This window comes from Oreochromis niloticus, linkage group LG23 (genome assembly GCF_001858045.2).
Source record: "Oreochromis niloticus isolate F11D_XX linkage group LG23, O_niloticus_UMD_NMBU, whole genome shotgun sequence".
NCBI lineage: Eukaryota > Metazoa > Chordata > Actinopteri > Cichliformes > Cichlidae > Oreochromis > Oreochromis niloticus.
The window spans coordinates 44,359,672-44,384,152 of NC_031986.2; the positions used below are offsets into that span (position 1 = coordinate 44,359,672).

Consider the following 24,481-nt stretch of genomic DNA (forward strand, 5'->3'; position numbering starts at 1 on the left):
CTAATGACCCGTTTTTAAAAATTATAGATGACATACTGCAGACTTAACTATTTTGCCTTCCAGGATTTCATTAGATTTGCACAAAGCATTTGTAAACTGGCAGATAAATGCAGCTGAGGGTAGAATTAAAAAGGTTGTAGTGGCATAATGCTACAAATTAGCATATAAATAAGAACAGGCTGAAATGGAAGACCAGCACACGGGCTGCATGATGGGGGATGAGCAGCCTCTATTGTCTGAGGAGGCTGAGATCATTCAGTGTGTGTTGCAAAGTGTTGGTGATTTTTTTGCCACTCAGTTTGTGGTGATCACGGCGTACTTTGCTGTGGTCTGCTGGGGAGCTTCATCTGAGCTTTAGACACACACAAGCACCAATAAAGTGATGAAGGCTGGCTCTGTGATGGGCTGCAAACTGGACTCTTTTGCAGGTGTGGTGGAGACGCTTCAGTAATTCTGACCACCCCCTGCAACACTTACGGGACAGACAGCAGAGCACATTTTCAAACAGACTGAATTATCTCTGCTGCCACAAGGACAAATATAGAACATTTCATGCCTCTTATATCTCTCTGCTACTTATCTCTCTTTTGTTACAGCACTTAGATAATAACAATAAGTAAAATAAAATACTAAAATTAAAGTATTTCCTCGTGTTGAAATAATAATAATAATAATAATAATAATACCCTTAGTATCCCTTAAACATAAAGTACTGTGTAAAATTGGTTAAACTATAGCGACACCGTGTGACCAACACGGTCAGCGTCTCCATTAAAGTAACTTTATTCAGTCAACATTTAACACAGTTATTATCATTATTATTATTATTATTATCATTATCATTATCATTATTATTTCCTGTCAGTCATGCGCGGTGATGTTACTCGTAGCCCTTTTGTTTCTGTTTTACATCGTTCGTGACGTGGAGTCTGACGACACTCACAGTGGACGGGACACCGGAGGCGCTGCTCGCACCAGCTGCAGGTCAGAGGAGGAAGACATGGCTCGTCAAAGTAACACCTGCGCCGGTAATTTGGCGTTTCTGTTTGCGCTCGCGCTGATTGCAGCGCGTGTCCCGGCGGAGGCGTCCGAGGAGCAGGCGAAGACGGTGGAGTTCAACGTGAAACCGGGAGGAGTCGTGCACACCTTCTCCGAGGGCATTGTAAGTGCCTCCGCCGAGCGGTGTCTTTATTTCACGCTGTAAAACTCCCGCTTTAAAACGAGCGCTCGTGCAGGGAGACACGGAGCTACCGATAAATCTGGAAACGTAAAATTACATTTTATGAGGATTAAATTTGAATTCAAGCGAATTCACCGCGCAGCTCCCTGTTACTCACTCTAATGTGATTTATCAGTCAGTTATTAACACATTAATAACATAAATAATTATTATTGTGGAGCTGAGGTCTGGTTCTCGTATTACAGTCGGACATAACCGATGTTATAAACAACAGAAGAGAAAAACTACAATCTGCTGGGCAGCGTTAGTCGCTGTCTGATGACGACACAGCCTGTGAGAGGCTGACACGTCGCTGTCACAATGGCACTTTTGATTGGATGAGAGTTTCTTTTCTTTAAAACTTAAAGACTGCTCACTTTAAATTGTAAAAACAAATTTTAACTTTTGTCTGATTGTTAAACTAACTATTGAACTAATTATTTAAAGAATTAATGTTTTTCTTTTTTGATTAATCAAAGAAAAGCTGACGCTTTGACTTGTCATTGGTCACAGCAGGTAAAGCTCAGGTGTCCCTGATAGCTTCAGCGGTGGCTCTGACAAAGAAAACTATTACGTGTCTCTAATATTCTGACGTGGGAGGAGTTTGCAAAGTCACAGTTAAAAAAAGTCAGAGTCATCTTATAAGCTGTTACCTCACATTATTATTTTAAATAGAAAAAACAAAACAAAACACTGACTCGTCCAGCTGTAGCTTGACTTATTATTCGTTATTTCCTCATCGTTGCTGGGAGAGGTGTGACTCTGACTCACTTTCATGCCCTAAACCAGGAATGTCAGACTCCCTCAAACAGCCCACTTTAATCTCAAGTGGACCAGAGTCCAGAGCAGTGGAATTCCCCTTCTCTGTCAGTGGACAGAAGATTAACTGCACATTTATTCCCACAGATATCTGAATATAAGGGAAAAAAGTGCAAATACAGCCTTGCCTCTCATTTCTTTCTACGTAATAGACAAATGCTGCTGATGAGAGGAATCTGTCAGCGAGATTTAAGAAATAAAGGTGTAAACTTATTCTGTACTACAAAGTGAAAAAACTGGAATTTTTCTTTCATTTCATTTTTTCAATCTGTTACTTAATTACTTTAGTATAGTATGAATGGTCCAGAGGAAGGTCTTTATCAGTAGGAAATGTTGCAGTTAGAAGTCCAACATTATTGCATTCATTCACATTTTCCAAAGCAGTTTGGTCTAAAGCTGCATGCACATCTTATCTCCACATCAGGAAGCCCTGTTTACCTCATTTATGTCATTTCAGGACCAATTAAATATATTTAAAACTACTTTCAGGTTGGCCCAGCAGGTAGTGGCACACATTGGATTTACCAGATTCCCGACCCAACCCCAAACGGTTTGTGATTCCCCCTGGTATCGAACCAAGGGCCTTTTTATACGTTAGGTGAATATGTTAACCACTGCATTAGAGAGCTTAATATATTGAATAAGCCATTCAAACTGAAACTGGTGAAAGCTGGTACTAATATGGCAGAAAATAACCACAGGCGTGTCTGTCGTGCTACACTGAGATTTGAATAGAGAGAAATTGTTTTTTTTAGCAGTACCCAGGCTAATTCTAAACAACTGTACCAGGTCACGTAGACCAGACTTTAAACAGTGTTCTTTTAAATGATGATCAACAAGGAAAAGAAACATCCAAAACCAAAAAAGCCAGCGGTAGTTTCTTATGGCTTTTTTAATATGGCTCAACTCTTCCCCCATAAACAACTTCGACACGCTCTGGCATTAAGAAAAGTTTTGAGACCTCAGTACAAAATAAAGAAATAGTTTCTGGGCTTTTCTAAGGGGAGCTGTTTGGCAGAGACCACCCTCGCTAACCTCTGATGCACAGACAGAACAGAGCTTCTTGGGTTCCTCCCTGTTAGTGTTCAGGGTATTATTGGAAAGGATGTGAGTGCGTATATATGCAACCATATTCTATCTTTATTTCTATGTAAGGTTAAACTGAAACTAACCTGAGTGAGATCAGTGGAATGAAGAGTTTCTTGTTTTACAGGAAGATTTTGTAGGTAAATCCAAAACACGGCACTAACACCTGGTTTCATTCTCCTTCTGCAGGGGGAGTATGAATGCTCTTTCACGTACGCCTCCCAAGGAGGAACCAATGAGGTGAGCCCCTCTCCCTCTCTCTCACTGTGCGTCTCCAGCCTCACATTACTGGTTACTGCGGTCTTTATGCTAAAATATTGTCCCTTTTTTCTGTAAAACAGCAATGGCTGATGAGTGTGGGCCTGACTGATGACAACAGACTGTTCTCCTGCTCTGTGTGGAGGTGAGACACACAGATTTTAGAGGACACTGCACTGACTTGCATTGGCTTAATGGAGGCTGCACAACTACTGCTTACCTCACCTTAACCTTAAAGCCTGCCTTCACCCTAAAATGTCCCCATAAGGAAGTCGGGCCCCCATGTTGTGATTGTGTAACCAGATTTAGGTCCTCGTAACTCCAGTAATACCAGGACAGCCCTCACAGGCCAATGAGCAGCCCGCGGAGGTACTCTTCTTCAGTTCGGTGACCCCGATGCTAAGAGCACCCTCACCGCTAATGTGTGCCATCTGTGTGCATCTGCTGAGTCACCTTATTGATTTTGCTTAATCGTGACAGTGGCGGTAAAGACGAGAAGGGGAAACAACACAGCAAACTTATAACCTCTGATTTAAATGAATTTATGCAAACACGTAACACTGACAGCAAATATTTCCTTTTCATTTCCGCCAGGCCTCAGGGGAAGTCGTACCTGTTTTTCACTCAGTTCAAAGCTGAACTGAAGGGAACCAAAATCGAGTATGCCAACGCGTATGTAAGTATAAAGAAACTGTTACTTGAGCTTTTACTGGGCCTGTGTGCATTCATTTGTTTTTGAGCTGTCAACTTATCCCAGTGCTCAACATGGACAAAGCTGAAAAACTTTGTGATTGCTGCATTTTGTTTCTTTGTGCTGCTGAGTTTATTATTTATTACTGTCAGTAGGCTGATCCCATTTCCAGAGGAGGACTGTCCTTCAGTGATGCTTTTAAAACCAGGATTATACTTGCTGTGGACACTGCGGCTCAATATTCATTCCACATGATTTTTTAAAAAGCTGGCTGGAGTTCGCCTGCAGGTGTGGTTGGTTCACTGTAGGGTACTGTTTTTCGGACTAGTCCTTGAAGATGCAAACTATTGAAGGATGTCCACAAGGAGTCTCGCGTCCATCCTCTCATGGCCCAAAGCAGAACAACACTGTGTTAGCTGATTCCATAACAGTGCTTCACTGCCTTTCTGTCAGAATTATTACTAATAAATAACCTCTTTCACTAATCTAGCCCAGCCTGCATAGATGGTAACTAATGGTTACAGCCTAACAGCATATTATTGTTGGACATGCCCAAAACACTTCACCTAAGAGGCGTCCTAATCAAATGGCCGAACCACCTCGGCTGGCTCCTTTCGATGTCAGCTCGATTCTGAGCTCCTCCCAAATGACCAAGCTCCTCATCCCGTCTCCGAGCCGGAGCCCAGACACCATCCGCATTAATGCAGACGCTGCACCAAATCTCCTGCCAATCATGAATTTGCACCAAGAGTTTCTGCTGTCATGTTCACTGTGTTTCTGTCTAAAGAGCCAGAGGTTTCTCAGACATGTGATTTTCTCCAGTCAGGGATTCATTTTCCTGACATCACATGAAAGCACTGTAAGCTCATTCAGCTTGGATTCATCTGGTTTCTTTTTCAAATTCAAGATGAGTCACGCTTAAAGCCAGCGGTTCAGTGCAGGTCTTTCTTCCTTGCACTGAACTTTGCCTGTTGGTAGTCAAACCGCACCACCACCTGTGCAGCGTAGTTGCGATACTGTCGGTGCAACACATCATAACCCCTCACAGACTTTGCCCCTTTGGCTTTTCCCCATTCTGCGGTTGGTTTGACAGGACAAACACAAACAAACCTTTGTAAAAAACTTTCTGCTTTGTATTGCCTCGCTGTTCCAGGCGCCCCTTCAGTGCAGAGATTAAAGCTTCATCAGCACAGTTGTCAGGAAAAACAAGGCGAAACTCTGTTGATGAGCATTTCTGCATAGCCTGCAAATAATAAAACATCCACCTTTATACCAGCAACACATTCATCAGCCTCTGGGACCAAATCTGAGGCAGACGTTTGTGTGCAGCAGCTTCTTATATGCTTTTTCTCGAGCACTAGGGGCTGTAGGATCGTAACAGCTGTCGCCATCTGCACTTTTATCTCGTCTCGTGTGACAAAAAGAGAAAAAATCTCAGAGCTGTATTTAAGTAAACAGTTTGATAATGACGCTAGCGCCTCATTCCTGGATATGTAAATGTCAGTGTCATAGTGTGTGCCACGTCTCCGTACGAACGAGGATTATTGTAAGTCTGACATTTAATGATTCGTGAACAGGATGAGCTGCCTTCAGACTTTTGTCTAATCGGACTCAAAGGCTACGTTCACACTGCAGGTCTTAATGCTCAATTCCGATTTTTTGATCAAATCCGATTTTTTTGTCTGCTTGTTCACACTACACATAAAATGCGACATCAAACGCTCTCCAGTGTGAACGCTTAAAGCGGCCCGCATGCGCAAAAGAAGACGTCACACACAACGCGCTCTGTTTAGACCCAGAGCAAACAATATTGTTTGACTGATTGCCCTTAATATAAAGACTTCGAACTTTATGTTTCCAGATTTTTGCTTTATTTTGTTATTTACATAATAATGCAAATAACCTAATAATGATCCTTTTTGCTGTTTTAGAGGAGCGGTGCTTCAAAGGATAGTTGCAGGTTTCTGTCAGAATCTGCAGATTATACAGTAAAAATAAAATGTTCACATTTCTCCAACGTTGTCTTCCCAACAGTTTCACCGGATGGTAGGAAATCGTTCGCGATGTCCTATCGGGCGCTTCTCCGGCGCTGATAATTGGCGTCTGTCTTGTGTCAGTGACGTAAAAGACGGATTTAATGCGACTTGACCGTTCACACAGCAGTCGCTTTCTAAAACATCGGATACGTATCGGATTCAGTACCACATACGAAAGTGACCCAGATCGGATTTGAAAATATCGGATTTGTGCCGTTCACACTGTCATACCAAGATCGGATACGGGTCGCATAGGGTCAAAAAAATCGGATTTGATGCGCTTTCGCCTGCAGTGTGAACGTAGCCATAGAGAAAGAAGAAGCAGCTTACCATTTTAATATTAATTTAGTTCATAATATCTGAAAAATATTAAAAAACTTCCATCTCGCAGCCGAAGAGTATGTCTTCAAGTTTCTCGGTGTGATCGAATGGCTGTCCAAAGCATTTCACGGTTAATTTTTCAGTGATTACAAAATACAGCAAAGCTGCCAGTTCTCACATTTGGAAAGCTGGAACCAGATAATGTTTTGCAGTGTTCAGTGATTTATCACCTATCAAATATGTTTGATTAACTGCTTCAACTTTAAATGTTGGCACACCGAGCCTTCTGCAAAAAGGGGCGGCACTGGGTCCCTCTACTCCTTAGAAATCAATGAAAAGCGAATGCATAATATGTTGCTTTACTGCAACGATGGTGCCCGTTACATAAGGCGTGCCCCCAGACACAAAGTCGATAAAGTTGCAGCTGCAGGATTTTTGTAGCTTGAAGATTTGGATTTGTCACCCGAGTAGCCGAATGTACCCGACCATAAGGTCCTGGCTAGACCTGAGGGGGTTTGGACATATCATCTTCCCTCCACTTGTATACAACAAACCCATAATGTGTCCTTGACAAACTAACACAAGTCGAGCAGGTCAAAGTAGCATGAAAACTTTATTTCTTCTTGACGTCACACTCGGAATCGAGTCTGTGCACTTTAATGTCTCGTGGAAGGTTAATGTCCGCGCCCGGTCTGAGCTCAGCCACTTTACGGAGGTCTGCCTGTCTGATGTGGTCGTCTGTGAAGTGGAGCGCACCTCGACACGCCTCCTTCCCACAGCAAGGACAGTCCTGACACTTTCTGTCATTAGTGTGAGCGCATGTTTCCTCCTCCCGCTCAGGCTCCGTGCCCTGCAAGCCAAAGACGAACACACAGGGGAAAAAAAAACTTCCCTAAATGATGAGACCGAAATAACTTTGCATACACAAACAAACACACCTGCCACCCCCGCACAGCATTTCCTTGACCTTGGCGTCACGTCCTCCTACTGTCCCGGCCCGTCTGTTCCAAACAAAATTGTTGTCATCTGTGCCGCCTCTCATCCTGTTTCCCTCTCTGTTTCATTGTTTCTTTTTTGTCTCTCTTCCCCTGCTCTCCTCCTCCTCCTCCTCGTCTTCATCGTGGCTGCTGTTTGCGTTTCCAGTCTCAGTCGGCAGCAGGAGGACAGAGTGACGTGCCTTTGAAGCCAGAAGAATTCACCATCGGAGAATCAACAGGTGAGAAATTTATTGTGTTTCCAAGTGTTCAATCAACTCCCTCTGCTTGTCACATCAATCCCTTGCTCTTTCTCTCCATCTGCCTCCCTCCCTCTCCATCATGCTGCAAGTACCCTGCTGATTTCCCTCTAAAGCATATGCTCCAGCTGTGAGTGGGTTGTCATTTGTCCCTGTAGCATTATTTCTTGTTATTCCGTTTCCGCGCAAACTGAGGCTTCGGCTCCAGACTGTGATTAGCAGGATTTGACGAGTCAAGCCGACCAGCAATTTCCTGTGTCTTTTTCAGCAGATTAAATGCTACAGTTACAGACGCTGGAAAACACTTGCAGTCTGGATTTGTTTTGATAGACTGCTTAACAGTGAATTACTTTGGAGAGTGTATTAATTACAAACCTACGAGTAACGTTTAGCATCTATAGGAAAGGAGAGCAACTGAAGCTCAGACGTGCAGATAAAGACATGTTAACATGTCCACCTACAGGCAAAGACAGTCTTTTTTTGCTTATGTTTGTGCCACATGGAGGCAGTGAGTGTTACAGCTGGTGATTTATTATAAGTGGTGTGTGTGTGTGTGTGTGTGTACCTGTCTAGCCTCCTTATTGAGGACCGGTGTTAAGTCACAGATATGAGGACCAACAGATGCTCACTTTTTCACACCCTCCCCTTTTTTTTAGGTTAGGACATGTGTTTGAAGGTTATGGTTAGGCTCTTAATTCCTAATTAAATTGCTTGAAGTCTACATATTACACATTTTCCTTTACATTTGTTTATAAGCTAACAGCTACAACATGCATCAATTATTCAGCCCCCGAATCCAAAAATTTCTTTTAATGCATGACTCCATCAAATTACAAAATAACTGATAATATTTAAGCTTTTAGAGTAAAGGTGGGCAATTAATTTTCCCAGGGGGCCACATGTTAAACTGGGACTGTTGTGTAGGGCCGCACCAATAAGCTTATAAAGATAAAAACCTGTGGCCCCTTGGGAATATTAATTGCCCACCCCTGCTTTACGGGAACTGCTTGCCTGGAATAAAAATATGTTTAATTCCTGTATAAATGTCTTCCCTAGTGTAATAAAGGTTAAATTATCATTTGTATTCATTGTAAGCTAAGCTAGCCACGCTGTTGTTTCTAGCTCTGCGTATAATACACGGACACAAGATTAATGTGGTTAATGTCATTTTTTTCTTTCCACTCTTCGAAAAAGCAAATAAGCATTTTTTAGTGCATCTCTGAAAAATGCTGAAATATAGAATTTTTCAGGTCGAATACATAAAAGATAAAAACCTCAAACACAAACAGCATCTTTAACAGGATCAGCAACATTGCTGTTGGGCTCACTGCCTGCAGGTAGCAGGAATATCTCATTTACACCAGCTCTTACTCTGCTCACCTGTAGGTGGAGCTCATCAAATCTACAGATGTGATGTCGTGTTATTCTCCTTGGGCTTTGTTTGCAGCTGAATGATTGTTTTTGCTCTGTCGTCATCTGTGGCAGCATTTAATGTATTTCCTCTCCTTTTTAACCTCAAGTGACCCACAAGGATGGAAAGTTCAGTGCTCAACTCTCCAAACTGACCGTGATTGGACGGACACAAAAAGACGAGCTGTAACTGGTCAGAAGTGAAGCACTTTGACCAATCAGAGCATCCCGACGAGCTCCGACTCGAGCCTCTGCTTTTCCCTCAGTAAACAATGAAGGATGGATTTCTTCCTGAGTTACAACTAAAAATTGAAGAAGGATAAACCGGATACTGTACTTTGTGTTGGTACAAAAATTACATGATACTTTGTTGCCATAGTGGATCGGAGCTACATGGGACAAAAGGGATCAGTTGAGTAAAAAACAAACCACAAAAAAAAAGTTTGCCCTGAGATAAAGTGCTTGCATAGTTGTTATTTTTCTTATGCTACAAGATTTACAAAGAATTGTGTTCTGATACACTGGGGATGTCTGTGATTGTATAGAGGATGTCTGGGGGCTTTGTTGAGTATAGATAACATATTTAGACTAGGGAAGGATTTATCCATCTTATGTAATCCCGAGAGAAAAGTGAGTATTCCCCAATATCATCACTGCGCGCACATAAACAATTTCCCCAGTCTGGCTCTGCTCTGAGCTGATGTTGAGCGAACTGCCTCATTCTGTCTTCATCTCTCTCCGTTTATCCGTTCCAGATGATTGTAAGCACCACATTTGATCCCCAGCAATCACCAATCAGTTCTCCTTGTGATAAATCTTTGTTTTGTGCTTTTTCCCCTGTTTTTGCCAGAAGCCATAATGCAGCAGATAGCAGCTTTTAAACATGTTAAGAGGATACATGTATTCCTGCTTAAACACTGTCTCTGTAAATGTCTTCAAATCTTAATCATTCTGCAGCAGAAGATGCAAATCGTTCTAAAACAAATTCCCATTAAAAAAATGTATCTAATTTGAGTTTATTGCAACAACTTTTCAGTTACATTGTTCACCACAGAATACTAAAATGTAGGGCGTGCACAGACATTTGGATGATAACACGCGAGGCAAAAGAGATGCCAGCAGGTATCTCTGAGTCCTTCTTGAACCCTTTACTTTCATCTTTCGGTGCCACATGTGTGGATCAGCGAGGATAATGTGCAGGTTTCACAAGGACTTCATTATTTCGTCCCTCCTCCCCCTTCGTGACTCTCCCTGTTCTCTTATGTTGCGAGAACCTTTATCTGCCCGTCATTGATCCAGCCCTCTCAGATCCACGCGAGTCTCCAGAGGATGATTGATTTCAGATTTGAGGATTTTGCTGATTTGATTGTGTGGTTGTGTTACCTGTTATATCTCTGCCATGTTTGGCCTGGGATCGGTTTCCCTCGTCCATCCGGAGGTGATCCTAAGGAACTGAGGAAATGCTTAGCAGGAGCGTTTCCCCTTTTCCTCGTTGTCCGCTGATGTCGATGCGTCGTCTGGAAATAATCACCTCCAGATCCTGGCGTGACAGATTTAAAAAACAAACAAACCCAATGTTACTTATTTTGTACATGTTTTCTTTTTCTACTTGTTGATTGTTCTGATTCATTATGAAATGTGATGGGCGTCTCAATAAAGACATTTTCTGGAGATAACTCAATGTTTGTGTCTTGTTAATGTCAGTCATGATCTCACTGAAGCTCCCACAGCTTGTTAAAGGGTAAACATAAAAAGAGGAAAGATTTGAGTGCCAGCATTGAGGCAATAAATATTCGGAGCACTGTCAAAGCTGGGCAACAGTAAACATGGTGGAAAGCATTTTTATACCCCCATCATGTCCCATCCAGAACAACAGTAATTTTAGTACCAGCACTAATGCATTCCTAATTTAGACTTGGTTTATAAGCAGCATAAATATAGTGTACAGGACATCTGAGGCCCCGAGCAAAACTTTCAATTAAAATAAGCATTATAAGAAATTTTGTTTTAAAATGTATTCTGCTGGCGTAGTAAATTAACATATATTGTCCTCGGATAAATGTTTCCATGAGATAAAGAGCTTCCATTGTTTCTTCTTTATTTCTGGGGAGAAAAGCTTTGGAGCGAGGATCTTCTAAATCCACAGGCACATATGGGAATCTATAGAGCTCTGATCTTTATGGGTTTATAGAGATAGAAAGTCGGTGGGGATTTATTCATTTTATGTTAAGCCAAAGAGAAAAATCTGTAATCTAGATTGTCGGCATACTGGCGCAAGTTTGTTTGAAGCGTAGTGTCAGAACTGAAACCAGCACATTTAGCGCTACTTTTACAGCCGTGACTATGAAACATCTGAAAATCTCAAGTGTGGCAGAGCTCAGATCACAACAAGCTGTGCGATGAAACTCCCACAGAGGCTCTTATTTGTAATTAAAGCATCTTATAGCAAAGCGGGGACATTTTCAGACTCTCGTTTCTAGTTTTGTGGCCTTGCGGGGGGGAAATGAGACACTTTGTTCTCGAGTTGGTTGTTCCATCGAGTAATAGGTCTCTGTTGCACAGTAGCTCTTTGATTATCATCATTTCACTCCGTCTATGGGACTCGGAGCTGCCTCGATGCTGTCATGCAAACCCTGAACACATATCGCTGCTGTTTACCATCTGGCAGCGGTAGAGATGTTTACTTTCAACTTCTCCCTTTACAGTACAACCATCACAAAAAATTAATACACTCTCCTGCAAAGAATTGGCCTAGATTATGATGACGTCAATTAAAGAGCTTTGATCAGAACCCCCCACCCTGGCACCCCGCTGCTGTCCAGACTGAAATACCTCTAACTATTCAAATGTGGTGCAGACACATTGTAATGGTTCACAAAGCCACTGCAAGAGGGTGTGCAGACTGACAGGAGTGAAACATGGAGCAAAATTAAATTCATGTGATTTAAGTACTAATTGACAGAAAGTTGTGGGTTGAGGGGTTCAACTTTCTTGGCTTCTGGAGGATGGTTTGCCATCTTCTTGTGACCCCTTAAAACAAAGCTTGTACACTTGTTGCCTTAAGAGATGTTTGACCAAAAGCAAATCAGTATGATTCTACAACCACCTTTAGCAGCAATAACATGAATTATTTTCTGTACGACTTTATCGGTCTCCCACATCGGTGTGCAGGAATCCTGGCCCGCTGGTCTTTGCAGCGTTGACTCAGCTCATTGAGGTTTGCAGGAACAAGGTCCCACCACAGCATTTCAGTCTCGGTGAGGTCTGGATAACAACTCGGTCACTGCAGCACCTTTGCAGCTATTCTGTTGTAGATTTACTGCTGAGCTTTTTCTGTTGCATGAACATATTTCAGCTAAGCCGTCGCTGTTCGTGGTCGACTCAATAATTGTAAAGTGTCCAGTTTCTGTGGCTGCAAAACGAACCCAAATCATCACGCCTCCACCACTGTGCTCGACAGCGGACGTGCTGCGTTTGGCTTTCTGCAAACGTGGTGCTGTGCATTATTGTCAAGCATTTCCTTTTTGGTCTTGTATGTTCAAAGACATTGGCACCAAATAAGGTCTACTGTTTAGTAAAACTTGCTTGTGGAGATGAGATTACTCGCCTGTCTGTGTGTGCAGGTGTTTCCCCGGGGGTCCAGTAGAGGCCACGGGTTAAATGAGTGTGGGGAATTTCTGTACATGGGTTTTGGAGTGTTTTCATAATGGCGCTAATTAAGATTAAAATATAAAATATTTAATTAGAATTAGAATATTAGAAAGTGTGATTTGTGTTGCAGTTGGAAGGCTTGACTTGCCTTTAATTGTCCAAGGAGTTATTTTGTTTCCACCGTACTCTGCCTCAGCCTTCATCACCACCACAGTCCAGTGGCAAAGGCCAACCTTGTGGTCTGTGGTTTGCTTTCTAAATGTATTGTCATGAACTTTAAGGTGCTAATGGAGGCCTGTAGAGATTGACATGTAGTCTTTGGGTTTGTTTCAATTTCTCTGACCATTGCACAGTATGACATTGGGGTCGATTTGCTGGGATGTTCACTTCTGGTACGACTGGCTGCTGGCTTGAATGTTTCCCACTTGTGAATAATCTTTCTCACGGTAGAATGATGGACCAGATTGTTTGAAAATGGCCTTATGACCCTTTGCAGATTGATCGGCAGCAAGAATTGCTTTTCTTAGATCACTGCTGGTGTATTTCCTCCTTGGCATTGAGTTAACACACACCTGAATGCTTCAGACCTGCAAACTGCCAAAACTTCTGCTTATGATCAGTTGATCAAATGCATTTAATTAGCAGCGCCTGGCTGCTACGTAGCTTCTCAATTCCTATGGAAGCAGTAAGGATGTATTTAGTTTTTCCACCCGACTGCACTTTTTTTTGCACAGCTATAGTGTGGCATTTTTTTTCGCTGTGGACCGCTCATTATTAGGAAAACCATTCAGTTTACCTGCAACACTAACAAGATCTCCACTGACCTCAGCTGCACATAAGATTTTACTCCTTAAAGTTAACGGGTTAGCAGACTAGACTGAGGATGTGATTCTTTCTGAGCATCATGTTGGTGCTCCAGCTTTAAGCATGTAAGCATTGCACTTGTAGCATGATGGTAGACACCTCTGAGGGATAGATCTGGTGATATTTCAGATTATCTGCACAAAAATGACTAATTACTAATAAAACTATCTCAAAATCTGCCTAAAAATGCTTGAATCAGTCACAGAGTATCACTGTGTGATATTCATTATGAACATAATCCCACACATACCATCCTGGTGATGGAAGCGCTCTGTGGAGCACCAATGGTTATTAATTCCTAGCTGTTTGTGAGGATGAGGAACAGCGCTAATGTCAACGCATTAGCGCGGTTCGTTAACGCGTCAGTGCCGTCCAGCGTTAACTCGCTAACGAAGATTTGCCACGTTAATGTAGTTATGGCGTTAACGTCATTTTAACAAGAGTAACGCTGACAGCACTAATATATATATATATATATAAAATGCACTCCTGTTGTCCTAAAGAACCTTTAAAAATCTGCAGTGTTTACCTATTTGGGGTAAATAGCTGAGCCTTTGTACAAAGACTGAAACTAGATGTCTGTTGAAGATGTGTACCTCTGTGCTGAGTGGCACATGCAGGTAACCATTAGGTCACTCTATTGAGAAACAGACTCTTTTTATTGGGCCTGTTGGTCATGAGAGAGAATATAAAATAACCCCAGCTTTATTCTTTCAGAAAAATAAAGAGCCAGCTGAAATAACCCAAAGCAACATTTCAGAGAGGACAACATAAGCTGACCTAAATGAATGAGCCATCGATTTGCTGTGCTGTGTTTATGTAGTTAATCCGGCTGGCATTCCCGTGTCTGCTTTTCTCTCTTTGCTCTCTCGCACCTGCCCCCTATTTCTCTCTCTCTGCATCTCCTGACATTTGGAGGGGAACAGATGGAGATTGTGGCTGGGTCGGTCAAGCCAGAGGCAGCAAAGGAGATGGGATTTTTGTATCACCAGGGGCCCGGTGAAGGGTACAACGAATGGCCAGCTGCCCCCTGTCTCCCCTGACGTGCACCCCAGTGCTAGGCTGGTGACCCAGTCGGAGCGGGGACACTGGGCTCGGGCACTTTCTTGCAAAGTTTTTCATTTTATGACACGTTTTCTTGTCTCTAGATCTGTCACAGATCTCTGACCTCACTTCCCCCGCATGTGTTCTTTAACACTGCAAGCCAAGGTAGCCTGAGCTGCAGTGAGACAGCAATTATCCACCTCAGACGATGCTGATACATGTGAGTGGACCTCTTTGGCTGCATGGGCTGAAGTGCACTAAGGTAATCACTTCTTGCTTTGCCTTGTCATTTTGCAATAATTGCAATTTCTCTCTAATTAGGCCTTTTCAGTCCCTTGCCCTTTAACTGTGCAGTCGGTGGGAGTCTGAGATCCGCAGTGCAAAGTGAACATCTGTATAGAGGCTCTTGTTACCAGAGCAGTTAACCAGACAGATGTTACGATGCCCTGTGTATGTTCAGTGTGTGTACCCGAGAGGTTTGTATAGAAGGAGAGAGTAAGAGGACATTAGCAGAAGCAAGCTGTTCCTCCTGACATACTCACCCCAAGTTGCGTCTGCGCCTTGTCACCTTGGAAACTTGGTCTCAGCTCAGCTTGGCAAGCCTTAAATCACTCTCCACTCTTGCAGACTTGTGGCTGGTGCTGTGAATATGGCTCCATTCGATCAGCCCCCCTCTCCTGCTGCATTGTCTCACACTGTGGTCGAGAGCAGCCTTCTTTTCTCAGGGTACGGAGGAGCTTTGCGGGGCTCCTTCACTTTCTTTGTGTTTTCCGAGAGTCTGTGATGTGGGTAAGGTGGAGGCTTGCGACCTCTGTGGCCTTGTGCTGTGGCGCATACGTGTGACGGTCCCGCTGAGGATGCTCGCCTCTCTGTGTTAGTGGCGGACCCGGTTTCAGTCTCTGAGTCGGTGGGTGGGCAGCTGGCAGACGGCGGCAGGTTGGACGACGGAGAGAGTGGACCAGCAGATGGGAGATCGCTTTGTGTGGTCTGATAAGACCCCACTTTGGTCTGGATGATGACAGACGGGCTAAGAGCAGGGGGTGGGTTAGCCTTCGAAGACAGGGGAGAGGGAGGTGAGATGGGGCTGATCCTGATGGAGGAGGTAGCCCCAGGGGAGTGAGGCTGAGAACCAGAGCTACTGGGGAGATGGAAGTTTATCGTTAGAGGGGAAAGACCAGGAGTGGGAGGCCGAGCAGGGAGGCTTCTTTGGGGGGAGTGAGTGTGGTCGCGGGTCGTGAGGCTACTGGAGTATGGCAGCTTCCCGCCGTGTTTGGGTGAGGCCCCAACACTACCGGTGAGGTGAAGAGTCCGACTCCTCTCCGATAAAAATCCAGAGGTTAGCGGGCGCAGCTGCACATTGGGTGGAGACTGGCTCCTGCTATGATGCTCTCTCCTCAGGGTGCCAGATGAAGACACAGTTTCTGGCTGGTTTGCAGGCTCTGACAGCCTCTGATGTGTGATGCCCACTGTTGTTTCACTGGAGCTCGAGCCTGAACTGTAGCTGCTGTCGCTGGGAGGTTTGGTGCTTTCTCTTCCAGTTCCCTGCTCCTCCTCCTCCTCCTCCTCATTCAGATCAATGGATGATGTTAGATGGTCAATCTGTTGCACCACCTAGAAAGTACACGATTGACAGATAAAGATAGAGTCAGTAAGTTAAGTTTTCCTCGCTCTTCCAGTTTCTGTGATTGAAAAATGTCATCTATAGTTTTTGTTTGCTTTGGGTTTTGGTGCCACTGCTCCAAGACAGGGGATGCGGGACCTGATGGCGAGGTTCCCGTTTAGAGAGACACATATTTAGCAGACTGATCAAATGTTGCACATACAGAGTAAAGTAAAACACTGAGCTTTTTGGGAGTTGCCCACTCTGCTTGGCTGCTGGTCCAGCTGTGTGTGCTGAATGAAAAGAGAGGCGATAGATTGAGAACAGAGCTCTCCATTGTTCCCTTATACAGATCGGTTCACCTCTGGCAGTGAGTAATAGCCTGTGAAAACAGATGATGTCATGGTGATGTCATCGCAGTAATCTTAGACTAAACTCAAAGAGTTTTTGAGCTTTGTCAGAAAGCCTCAGTTACCGGGCAGAGAGGGTTTAATCAAAGACACCACGAGCTGCATTTTCACTTTAACGCTATCAGTGTAGCAGCATCCTCTGTTTAACCTGTCTCTTGTGAGTCGCTCATTTTATAAAAGTGCTGCAATACATAATTTATTATAGAGATAATAACACACTAGAAAAATAACACTTTCATCTGCAAATTGCTGCTTTTTTTTCTCCATAAATTCTGCATAATTGACCACCAAGAGTCAAACTCCTAAAGCAAATCTCTCGATAGCAGCACAAATTTTCATAAGAGTGCAGCTGGAAACAGTTAATATTTGGCATTATGTATGATAGATATTTTAACAAATTACACCTAACAACTATTGGCTTAAATTTGATCATTTCCTCAGTTAGCTGACAAGAGGAAATATTCTTTGCCTGGACAGCAGCGTGAAGCGGAGGGAAGAAGGGGAAAGATTCATAATTCCACAAAGATCTGCAGCTGAATTTCACCTGGGAAAACTGTGTTTAAATGGTTATCAGCTTGATCCCCTAATCCACCAGGATATGCAGTCCTGTGAAACTCTGTCGTTTCTGCTTCCTCAGGAATTAAGAGGTAAATAGCAGCCAGTACTTCTCATATATACATCATTATTTTATCATCAGCAAGTTTGAGCACTTCTATAAAAACAGACATCTTTGCAGTTGTGTTGAACACAATGCTCCAATCTTTCCGGAAGTGGACGTCCCAGAAAACTCACCGTAAGGTCAGACTGTGCAATGCTGAGAGAAACTGCAAAGAACCCAAGAGCTACTTCTCAGAGCCTACAGGCCTCAGCTAGCATGTTACCACAAAACCTCTGGAACAAATTTCTTTGGACAGACAAAACCAAAGTGGAGATGTTTGACCATAGTGCACCAACCCCTCTCATACCAACTGTCAGCACGGTGGTGGCAGGGTGATGATTTTGGCTTTGCAGCCTACAGACCTGGGCACCTTGCAGCCATTGAGTCCACTGTGAACTCCTCTGTATACCAAAGTATTCTTGAGTAAATGTGAGGCCATCTGTCCGACAGCTACAGTTCGGCTGAAATTGAATCACGCGAGGGGCCAATGATCCCAAGCGCAGCGTCAAATCTGCGACAGACCTCATCCAAAATTGAGACAGTGTGGCAGGAGCTTAGGAGAGCTGCACAAAGATGAATTCCTGCAAACCTCGAAGAAATGTTTCATAACATACAGAACTAAGCTAAAGCAGTGCAGCTCAGTCTGGTAAAACAAATCAGATTTGTCCTGCCAGTTTAGTAAAAATCAGACGAGGCACACATGCACGTATCCAAGTGCGTGCAGAGCATCCACACACACAACCCACACAACAAGACTAGAAGAAACAGCCATGTTACACACACACAGCCATACATAGATGGAAGCTGGAGAGATTGGAGGAAATTACACTGGGGAAGATGCTTGACCCATCACGCCACCTGCTCAATGTGCACAGATAAATCCTCGGTCCGTGCTGGATTGTTTTGTTCGCTGTGTTCAATATCCTTGCTGATGTCAGTGGATGACCTGATTTGTCTCTCTCTGTCTTTTTTTTAATGCTGGAGCTGTTTGAGCGAGGCATTTCATATTGCTTTGAAGTACAGCATGTATATGCACATCCAGTGACTCTGGGCAGGTGCTGCTTGTTAATGTCAGAAATCAGATGAGATAAAAGCGCAGAGGACCCTGGTTTTCATGTGCTTCTCCCAAGGGTGTTTATTAGAAACAGTGGGGGGGTTTATTGACCCTGCAGGTCCTCCTGATGAGTACCGAGAGACGTTTGTTGTGGAGCGCCGTTATTTAAGTTGCGTTTAGCTCTTTAAGTTCAATTCTGTTGTTGTTTCTCTTGAAGTTCTGAGTCATAGTTCAGCTTTTTGATCTGTCAAAGCGCCTCAGCAGAGGATCGCTATCATATTCAAGTGCAAGCCCGCTTTTGTGATGTCTTTTCCTCCTCCTGTGTGCGAGAGAGATCTTTAGTGTAATATTTGTTTAGCTTCAGACAAAGGCCTCCACTAATTTCTTTTCGTAGCCGTGATGAATATTAAACAAAGCTGAGGTTTGCTGCTCATGCAGCAGAATGAAAAACACGGCTTTGGAATAAATATGTGACCAAAGTCTTCTCTGGTACCTTATCTCCCTTTTCATCTGTTGTCTCTGTTGTGAAAATTTGGGACTTTTCTATTTCAGCATCTGCTTACTCACCCCCCGGTCCTCTTTCCCTTCTTTGTGTGTGCAGTCGTTGGGGTTTTATTAATAAAGCTCACAGCCAGGATGATGAGGTTACTACCTCGGGTTTAGCTGTGACCCCACAGAGGCAGATCAAATGGCAAGAGGCGAGATTTATGTGTCACTTTTACTGTGTGAGGCAGAGAAACTCAGACGTAAATGGATTATAAAAAGCGTCGGACGCAATCCAGCTGTGCCTGGAGCAGCATCTGTCCGTAAGAAGAGCGAGTGGAGGGAGAGATCCTTCATCTCAACAACCTCTGAACGCATCAGGCAAATGGGGCATGACTAGTGTCTCATTCACCTTTATGAAAATGTGCACACGACTCGAGCTGAAGCGTGCAGACAGACGACAGAGGAAATTTGGAGAAACAGTTGGGAAATTTTGGTGCTGCATTCATGCAAGCCGTGCTGCTGACTTTTTAATGCATGGCAAATTCTTGCTGAGGACGTGCATTTGGAGACCGGCTTGTTATTCATCGGTGCACAGGCCCTCGAGCATGAACATTTTCAGAAAATGAATGTGAAAGGACACGGTAACTTTTCTGTCCTGTTTTGTTTGTATTTCTCACTTCTCAGTCGCTCGAATGAAATGTGATGATTGAGAGGGTGACGTGGTTGAATCTGACACACTGAAAAAGATTTCATCTCATCTTTTTAGTCAGAGTCGAGAAAAATATGTCATGTTACCTCTTTCATTTCCTGATGAACATCCCTCAGGGCTTTGAGAACCTGCTCCAGGTTGACCACCACCCGTTTAATTTGGTTTCGCACCACCTTCCTCCTGCAGCTGGCCTCTTTCCTCTGTGACTCCCCTTCACTCTTTGGTCTGTGCTGGGCCCACGTCTGGTTCTGAGCCAGGAAAGCGGTGCGCTCTGAGGTCGGTCTGGGTTTCTTGGGGCCTTGTAGAGTTGTCGTACAGCTCAGCCCCCTGTGAGGAACCTCGGTGGAGAAGATAACTCCGTTTAGATCCTCCACAGGTGGCTCCCGCAGCGCTGTCAGGTCTCTTTGGCTCTGGGAGCTCCTGCTGTGTTTACTGGTGTAGCTGAAGTTGGAGCTGAATCCATGCTGCCTCTCTATTAGTCCCTGAGTGTCATAGTTCAGCCAGCTGGATGAACGGTGGTCTCTCTGACGGTGGGTGGTGTGGCTGGCGTAGTCCCACACCTTCCCCTCTTTGCCCTCCATACACATAACAACAGGCACGTTAAAGTTTGGCTCCTCAGAGAGCAGCGCAGCAACTGGAGCAGCAGGAGGTCCAAGCAGTGGCCCGTATTTCTTGACTGAGTTGCTACTGCTGTCACTCTGCGACTGATGGGGGCTCAGGTGGCTGCTGTGGTTCCTAACAAAGGTGTGGTTGTCCTGAGCAGCGGAGGAGCTGTTGGCTGGTCCCTGCGGCCCCTCCCCTGGGCTGATCTGTGCGTTGGGGTCTGTGCCAAGCTCTTTAGTCCGGTTCCACCTGGCAGGACTGTCCTCCCTCTGCTTCCCCAGACTCCCTGGCAGGATGTGGTGCCCCCTCAGCACAACTGGCAGCATCCTCGCCTTCCCCACCCCATTGCACCGAAGTTCAGCCTTTTTTCCGCGGTCCTTCCCCTGGATGGAGAAAAAGCCGATCCCTTTGGCTCTCTCCAGCGGGGTCAGGTTGTTTCGGGTCTCTGAGTTGGATTTGTACGGTCCGTTGAGCCCCAGGTCACTGCTGTGACCAGGCTTCAAGCTATTGCGCAGCCACGGGATGAAGTGAGGGGTGTGGGACTTGAAGCCTTTCTGCTCCCCAGGCGCCGGAGCCCCGCTGTCAGAGAACATGGTGATGGATGATGTCCGGCAGCCTGGCAGAATGAAGACGAAATAAAAGGGGAACGGGAGGACTCCTGAGACACCGAGAGCTTCCTCCTCTTCTTCCACGAATCTCCTCCTACCTTTGCCATTAACGGGCTTTATCCGCTCTGATGTTCAGTCTCGTCCCCCCCTTCCCTCTCCCCTCTCTTACTCTGTCTCCAAAACTTTTATCTGCTTTTTCCCTCCTCAGCGTTAGTCCCACTCACCCCACTCCCCTTTTTCCTGCCGAAGCCTGCTTCTGATTGTATCGCCCTTCTTCTTTTCCCTCAGTTTCAGCTTCCCCTCCCACTCTTTGCTCCGCTGTAGTGCTCTTGAGCCCCTCGCCCCCTCGCTGGGCCAGCCGTGGAGATGCCGAGGGCCTCTCTCTCCCTCTGTCGTCTCTCTCTGCCTGCCTGCATCTCACTGGCTCAGTGGCAGTGGAGGCTTCCTGTCTCTACATCTCTCTCTCTCTCTCTCCCTTCCTGTCTCTCTCCCCCCCGCACTGCGCTGCACTGCCTCCTCTCCTCGCTCTTTCTTCCTCCCACTCCCTCTCACTGCTCTAACTCCCTTTCTCTGTTTCCCTCTTCTCTCCTCATCTGTGTCTCCTCTCCCTGCTGCTCTCATCTGAGAACCTCCGATCGTCCTCGGTCTTTACAACTCTCGTCTCTTTCCCTCCTCTCTCCGTGTCACTATTTTTCTCCCCTTGCCCCACCTCCAATTTGCCAGGGAGAGCAGCCGAAGTTCAATCAAGACGCCAGTATTATTAATCCCCCTTTAGCGAATGTGTGCCCACGTGATTCCCCCTGCCTCCGTTCTCATCTGATTACTCCTTCCTCGGCTCAGCCCTTCACAATTAAATGCTGCTTAGGACACCAGAGGGGGTTTAAAGGAAAAGAGGAGGATAACAGCATAAAGGGATGAAGCAGGAATAGTAGGAGGCGGGGGGTGGGGGGGGGGGGGGGGGCACATAATTGCGACCTTCAAGATCTGAGATCAGCAGCAGTTTGACAGAAACTATAAGCTGCCTAGCTACAAACAACAGCCTGCCTGTGGCTCGGCTCTCCCCAGCTTATTGTAACTGTCAGCAAATAGTGTCACGTTACATCCCAGTTGTTTTCTTGTTTTTATTTTCTACCACACATCCAACTTCCATTTGTTCCAATTACGCAGAGACAGCTGCTATTTTCGGGTTTCTCATTTACATTCCAATTCTTGGCTGTCTGGATTAGATTTCTTGTGTCTGACAAGCTCAAAAAAATGCCTCCTAGGTGCCTTTTCACTCAGCTGTGGCTGCATAGATGCGTCCCTCCCTCACTGGCAGCAACCAAAATGAAAAGATGGCAGCAGAGCCACACAAAAGCCCTGACAAGTTTGCTGTCACTCAACAGCGAAACACTCAAAGCATCTGTCATTCTGTTAGTCAGCATTGCAATATACTCCTCCGGTAGTGCCCTGCTGAAACATGACTTCATTCGCTGACATATTTTACTATACAGGTACATGATGGGAGTGAAAATAGAGTCACAGGCTCGGCGTAATCTGCAGGCTAAGAAGATTCCTGCCTGCATGTCGACAGACGGCTGTCAGCCTCTAATGGCCATTAGCCGGGATAAAAAAACCCAAAACAATAAAGAGTGCGAGCGATAGAGCCGCAGTTATTGACCCTTTAGAGCTTCTTACTGCTCATGACATCCTGCTGCACGCAACCAAGTCCTGCTCCGCTTAACAGCTGGAGATTGCATTTTTATTGCACTGGATTTCACTGTGACACAAATGGTTAATCAGTCAGCTTTATTTGCAGTGTATCAAACAAAAAGTAATTTAAAGTGTTGTAAAGATTGATTAGAAGCACAGACAAACACATGAACTCACCAGCCAGTTTATTAGGTACGTTAGACCCTCTTTTGCCTTCGGAGGCGCCTTAACTCTTCAAAGCAAAGGTTGCTGCAGAGTTGTAGGCTCTGCATTCACCACATCCCAGAGGTGCTTTATTCCTCTATTGGGTGTCAAACAAAAGGCCCGCGGGCCAGAATCGTCCCAGAAAAGACTCCAATCTGGCCCACTGGGTGGCTTTGGAAAATATGAAGGAGAGCATAAATTTTTGGACCTTTAACTGCATTTTTATGTGTTTTACAGCTTTTCCCACAGCCATTCATACTACACCAAAGCAGTTAATTTAAAACTTTATGTTTTATTAATACGGGACAGTCAGGACAGGGCAAATTAAAGAACTTTCTTCTGTAATTTTACACATTTCTCATGTAGAAAAACTGACATGTGCTGTTGAAATTGCACTTCTTTATCTTATATTAAGACATCTCAGTGATTAAATGTGTAGTTGACCATCTTTACACTGACAGAAAGTGGAGTTTCACTCGTCCAGCCCACTTGAGATTAGAGTGGGCTTTATGTGTCCCTCGATGAGTGAAATGACTTTGACATCCCTGCTCTGTTGGACTGAGATCTGGTAGCTGTGGAGGACATTCGAGCGCCATGAAATTCGCTATCACATTATCCTGCTGGAAGCGCCCATCAGAAGATGGGTACGCTGCGATCATGAAGGGTTGGACATGGTCAACAATAATAATCTGCTGGTTTTCTACTTGATACAAAGTGGCCCAAAGTGTGCCAAGAAAGTATCCCCAACACCATTACACCACCACTAGCAGCCTGAACCACTGACACAAGGCAGGATGGATCCATGCTTTCATGTTGTTTACACCAAATTTTTCCAAATCCAAGGATTGCAGCGGAAACTGAGACTCGTCTTGTTTTGTCATGTGCGAACTGTAGCCTCAGTTTCCTGCTGCTGCACGCCCTCTGCCTCAAAGTTAGATATATTGTGCATTCAGAGCTGCTTCTCTGCATAACTTGGTTGTAACAAGTGTTTTTTTTGAGCCATCCTATCAGCTCGAAGCAGTCTGGCCAGTCTCTTTTGACCTCTGACATCAAGAAGGCATCTTCACCCAGAGATCTGCCGCTCACTGGAAATTTTCTCTTTTTCAGATTGCTCTCTGTAAACTCTACAGATGGTTGTGTGGGAAAATCCCAGCAGATCAGCAGTTTCTGAAATACTCAGCCTGGCACCAACAACCACGTTCAGTCGCTTAAAACACTAAATTCTTGACCATGTCTACATGTCTAAATGCACCATGTTATTAACCGATTAACGAGCAGTTGAGGAGGTGATGTGGCTGGTAAGTGCTGGGACTGGTTCACCAAATGAATTCGTCAGCACCACTCATGCCCAGATGACCCCAGATAATATTTCACAGGTTTATTGTGCGATGATTTAAACCTATGAAAATGAGCATGACATTTCTGGGGTTTCACTTTTTTTTTGCACATGAAGTTTGCACTAGACAGTGATGAAGTGCAGCACAGTCAGACTAAAAGAGAAGTTTACTATTGCACATTCATTCCAATAAACTCTCTAAGTGGGTTTCTGTGTGTGTTAAAGACCTTGAATTCAGTCCTCTTCAAGGTCTCAGCTTTCCTCCAATCAACCACCCACTTTGTGAGGTCCATAAATAACATGGCAGCCAAACACACAATCATCGCTCATTTTAAAGTCAATGCAGAATAAGTAGCTGTCACAGTTGCTGTCCATTTAAGGCTCGCTGGACAGCCTCTTGAGCGTGGTTGCCTTTATTTTCTCCATTATATTAATACGCTGAATATGTGTCTGAGTGATTGAAGGACAAAAACAAAAAGGGAACGTTG

The 24,481-nt window shown here is 44.6% G+C and overlaps 2 protein-coding genes across 2 annotated transcripts; one reads left to right on the forward strand and one right to left on the reverse strand.

The window, feature by feature from the left end:
- Positions 1 to 862: 862 nt before the first annotated feature.
- Positions 863 to 10,505, forward strand: mydgf (myeloid-derived growth factor). The gene is made up of 6 exons (XM_003440031.5): positions 863 to 1,162; positions 3,314 to 3,364; positions 3,466 to 3,527; positions 3,977 to 4,058; positions 7,574 to 7,646; positions 9,185 to 10,505. Exons 1-6 carry the CDS (start codon positions 878 to 880, stop codon positions 9,262 to 9,264), a joined length of 633 nt encoding a protein of 210 aa, XP_003440079.4. The 5' UTR covers positions 863 to 877; the 3' UTR covers positions 9,265 to 10,505.
- A 4,731-nt stretch (positions 10,506 to 15,236) lies between these two features.
- LOC102080308 (uncharacterized) lies at positions 15,237 to 21,549 on the reverse strand. The gene is made up of 2 exons (XM_025902872.1): positions 19,637 to 21,549; positions 15,237 to 16,244 (listed from the first exon to the last, which is right to left on the reverse strand). The coding sequence occupies exons 1-2, from the start codon at positions 20,744 to 20,746 to the stop codon at positions 15,324 to 15,326; spliced, it is 2,031 nt and encodes a 676-aa protein (XP_025758657.1). The 5' UTR covers positions 20,747 to 21,549; the 3' UTR covers positions 15,237 to 15,323.
- Positions 21,550 to 24,481: the final 2,932 nt, after the last annotated feature.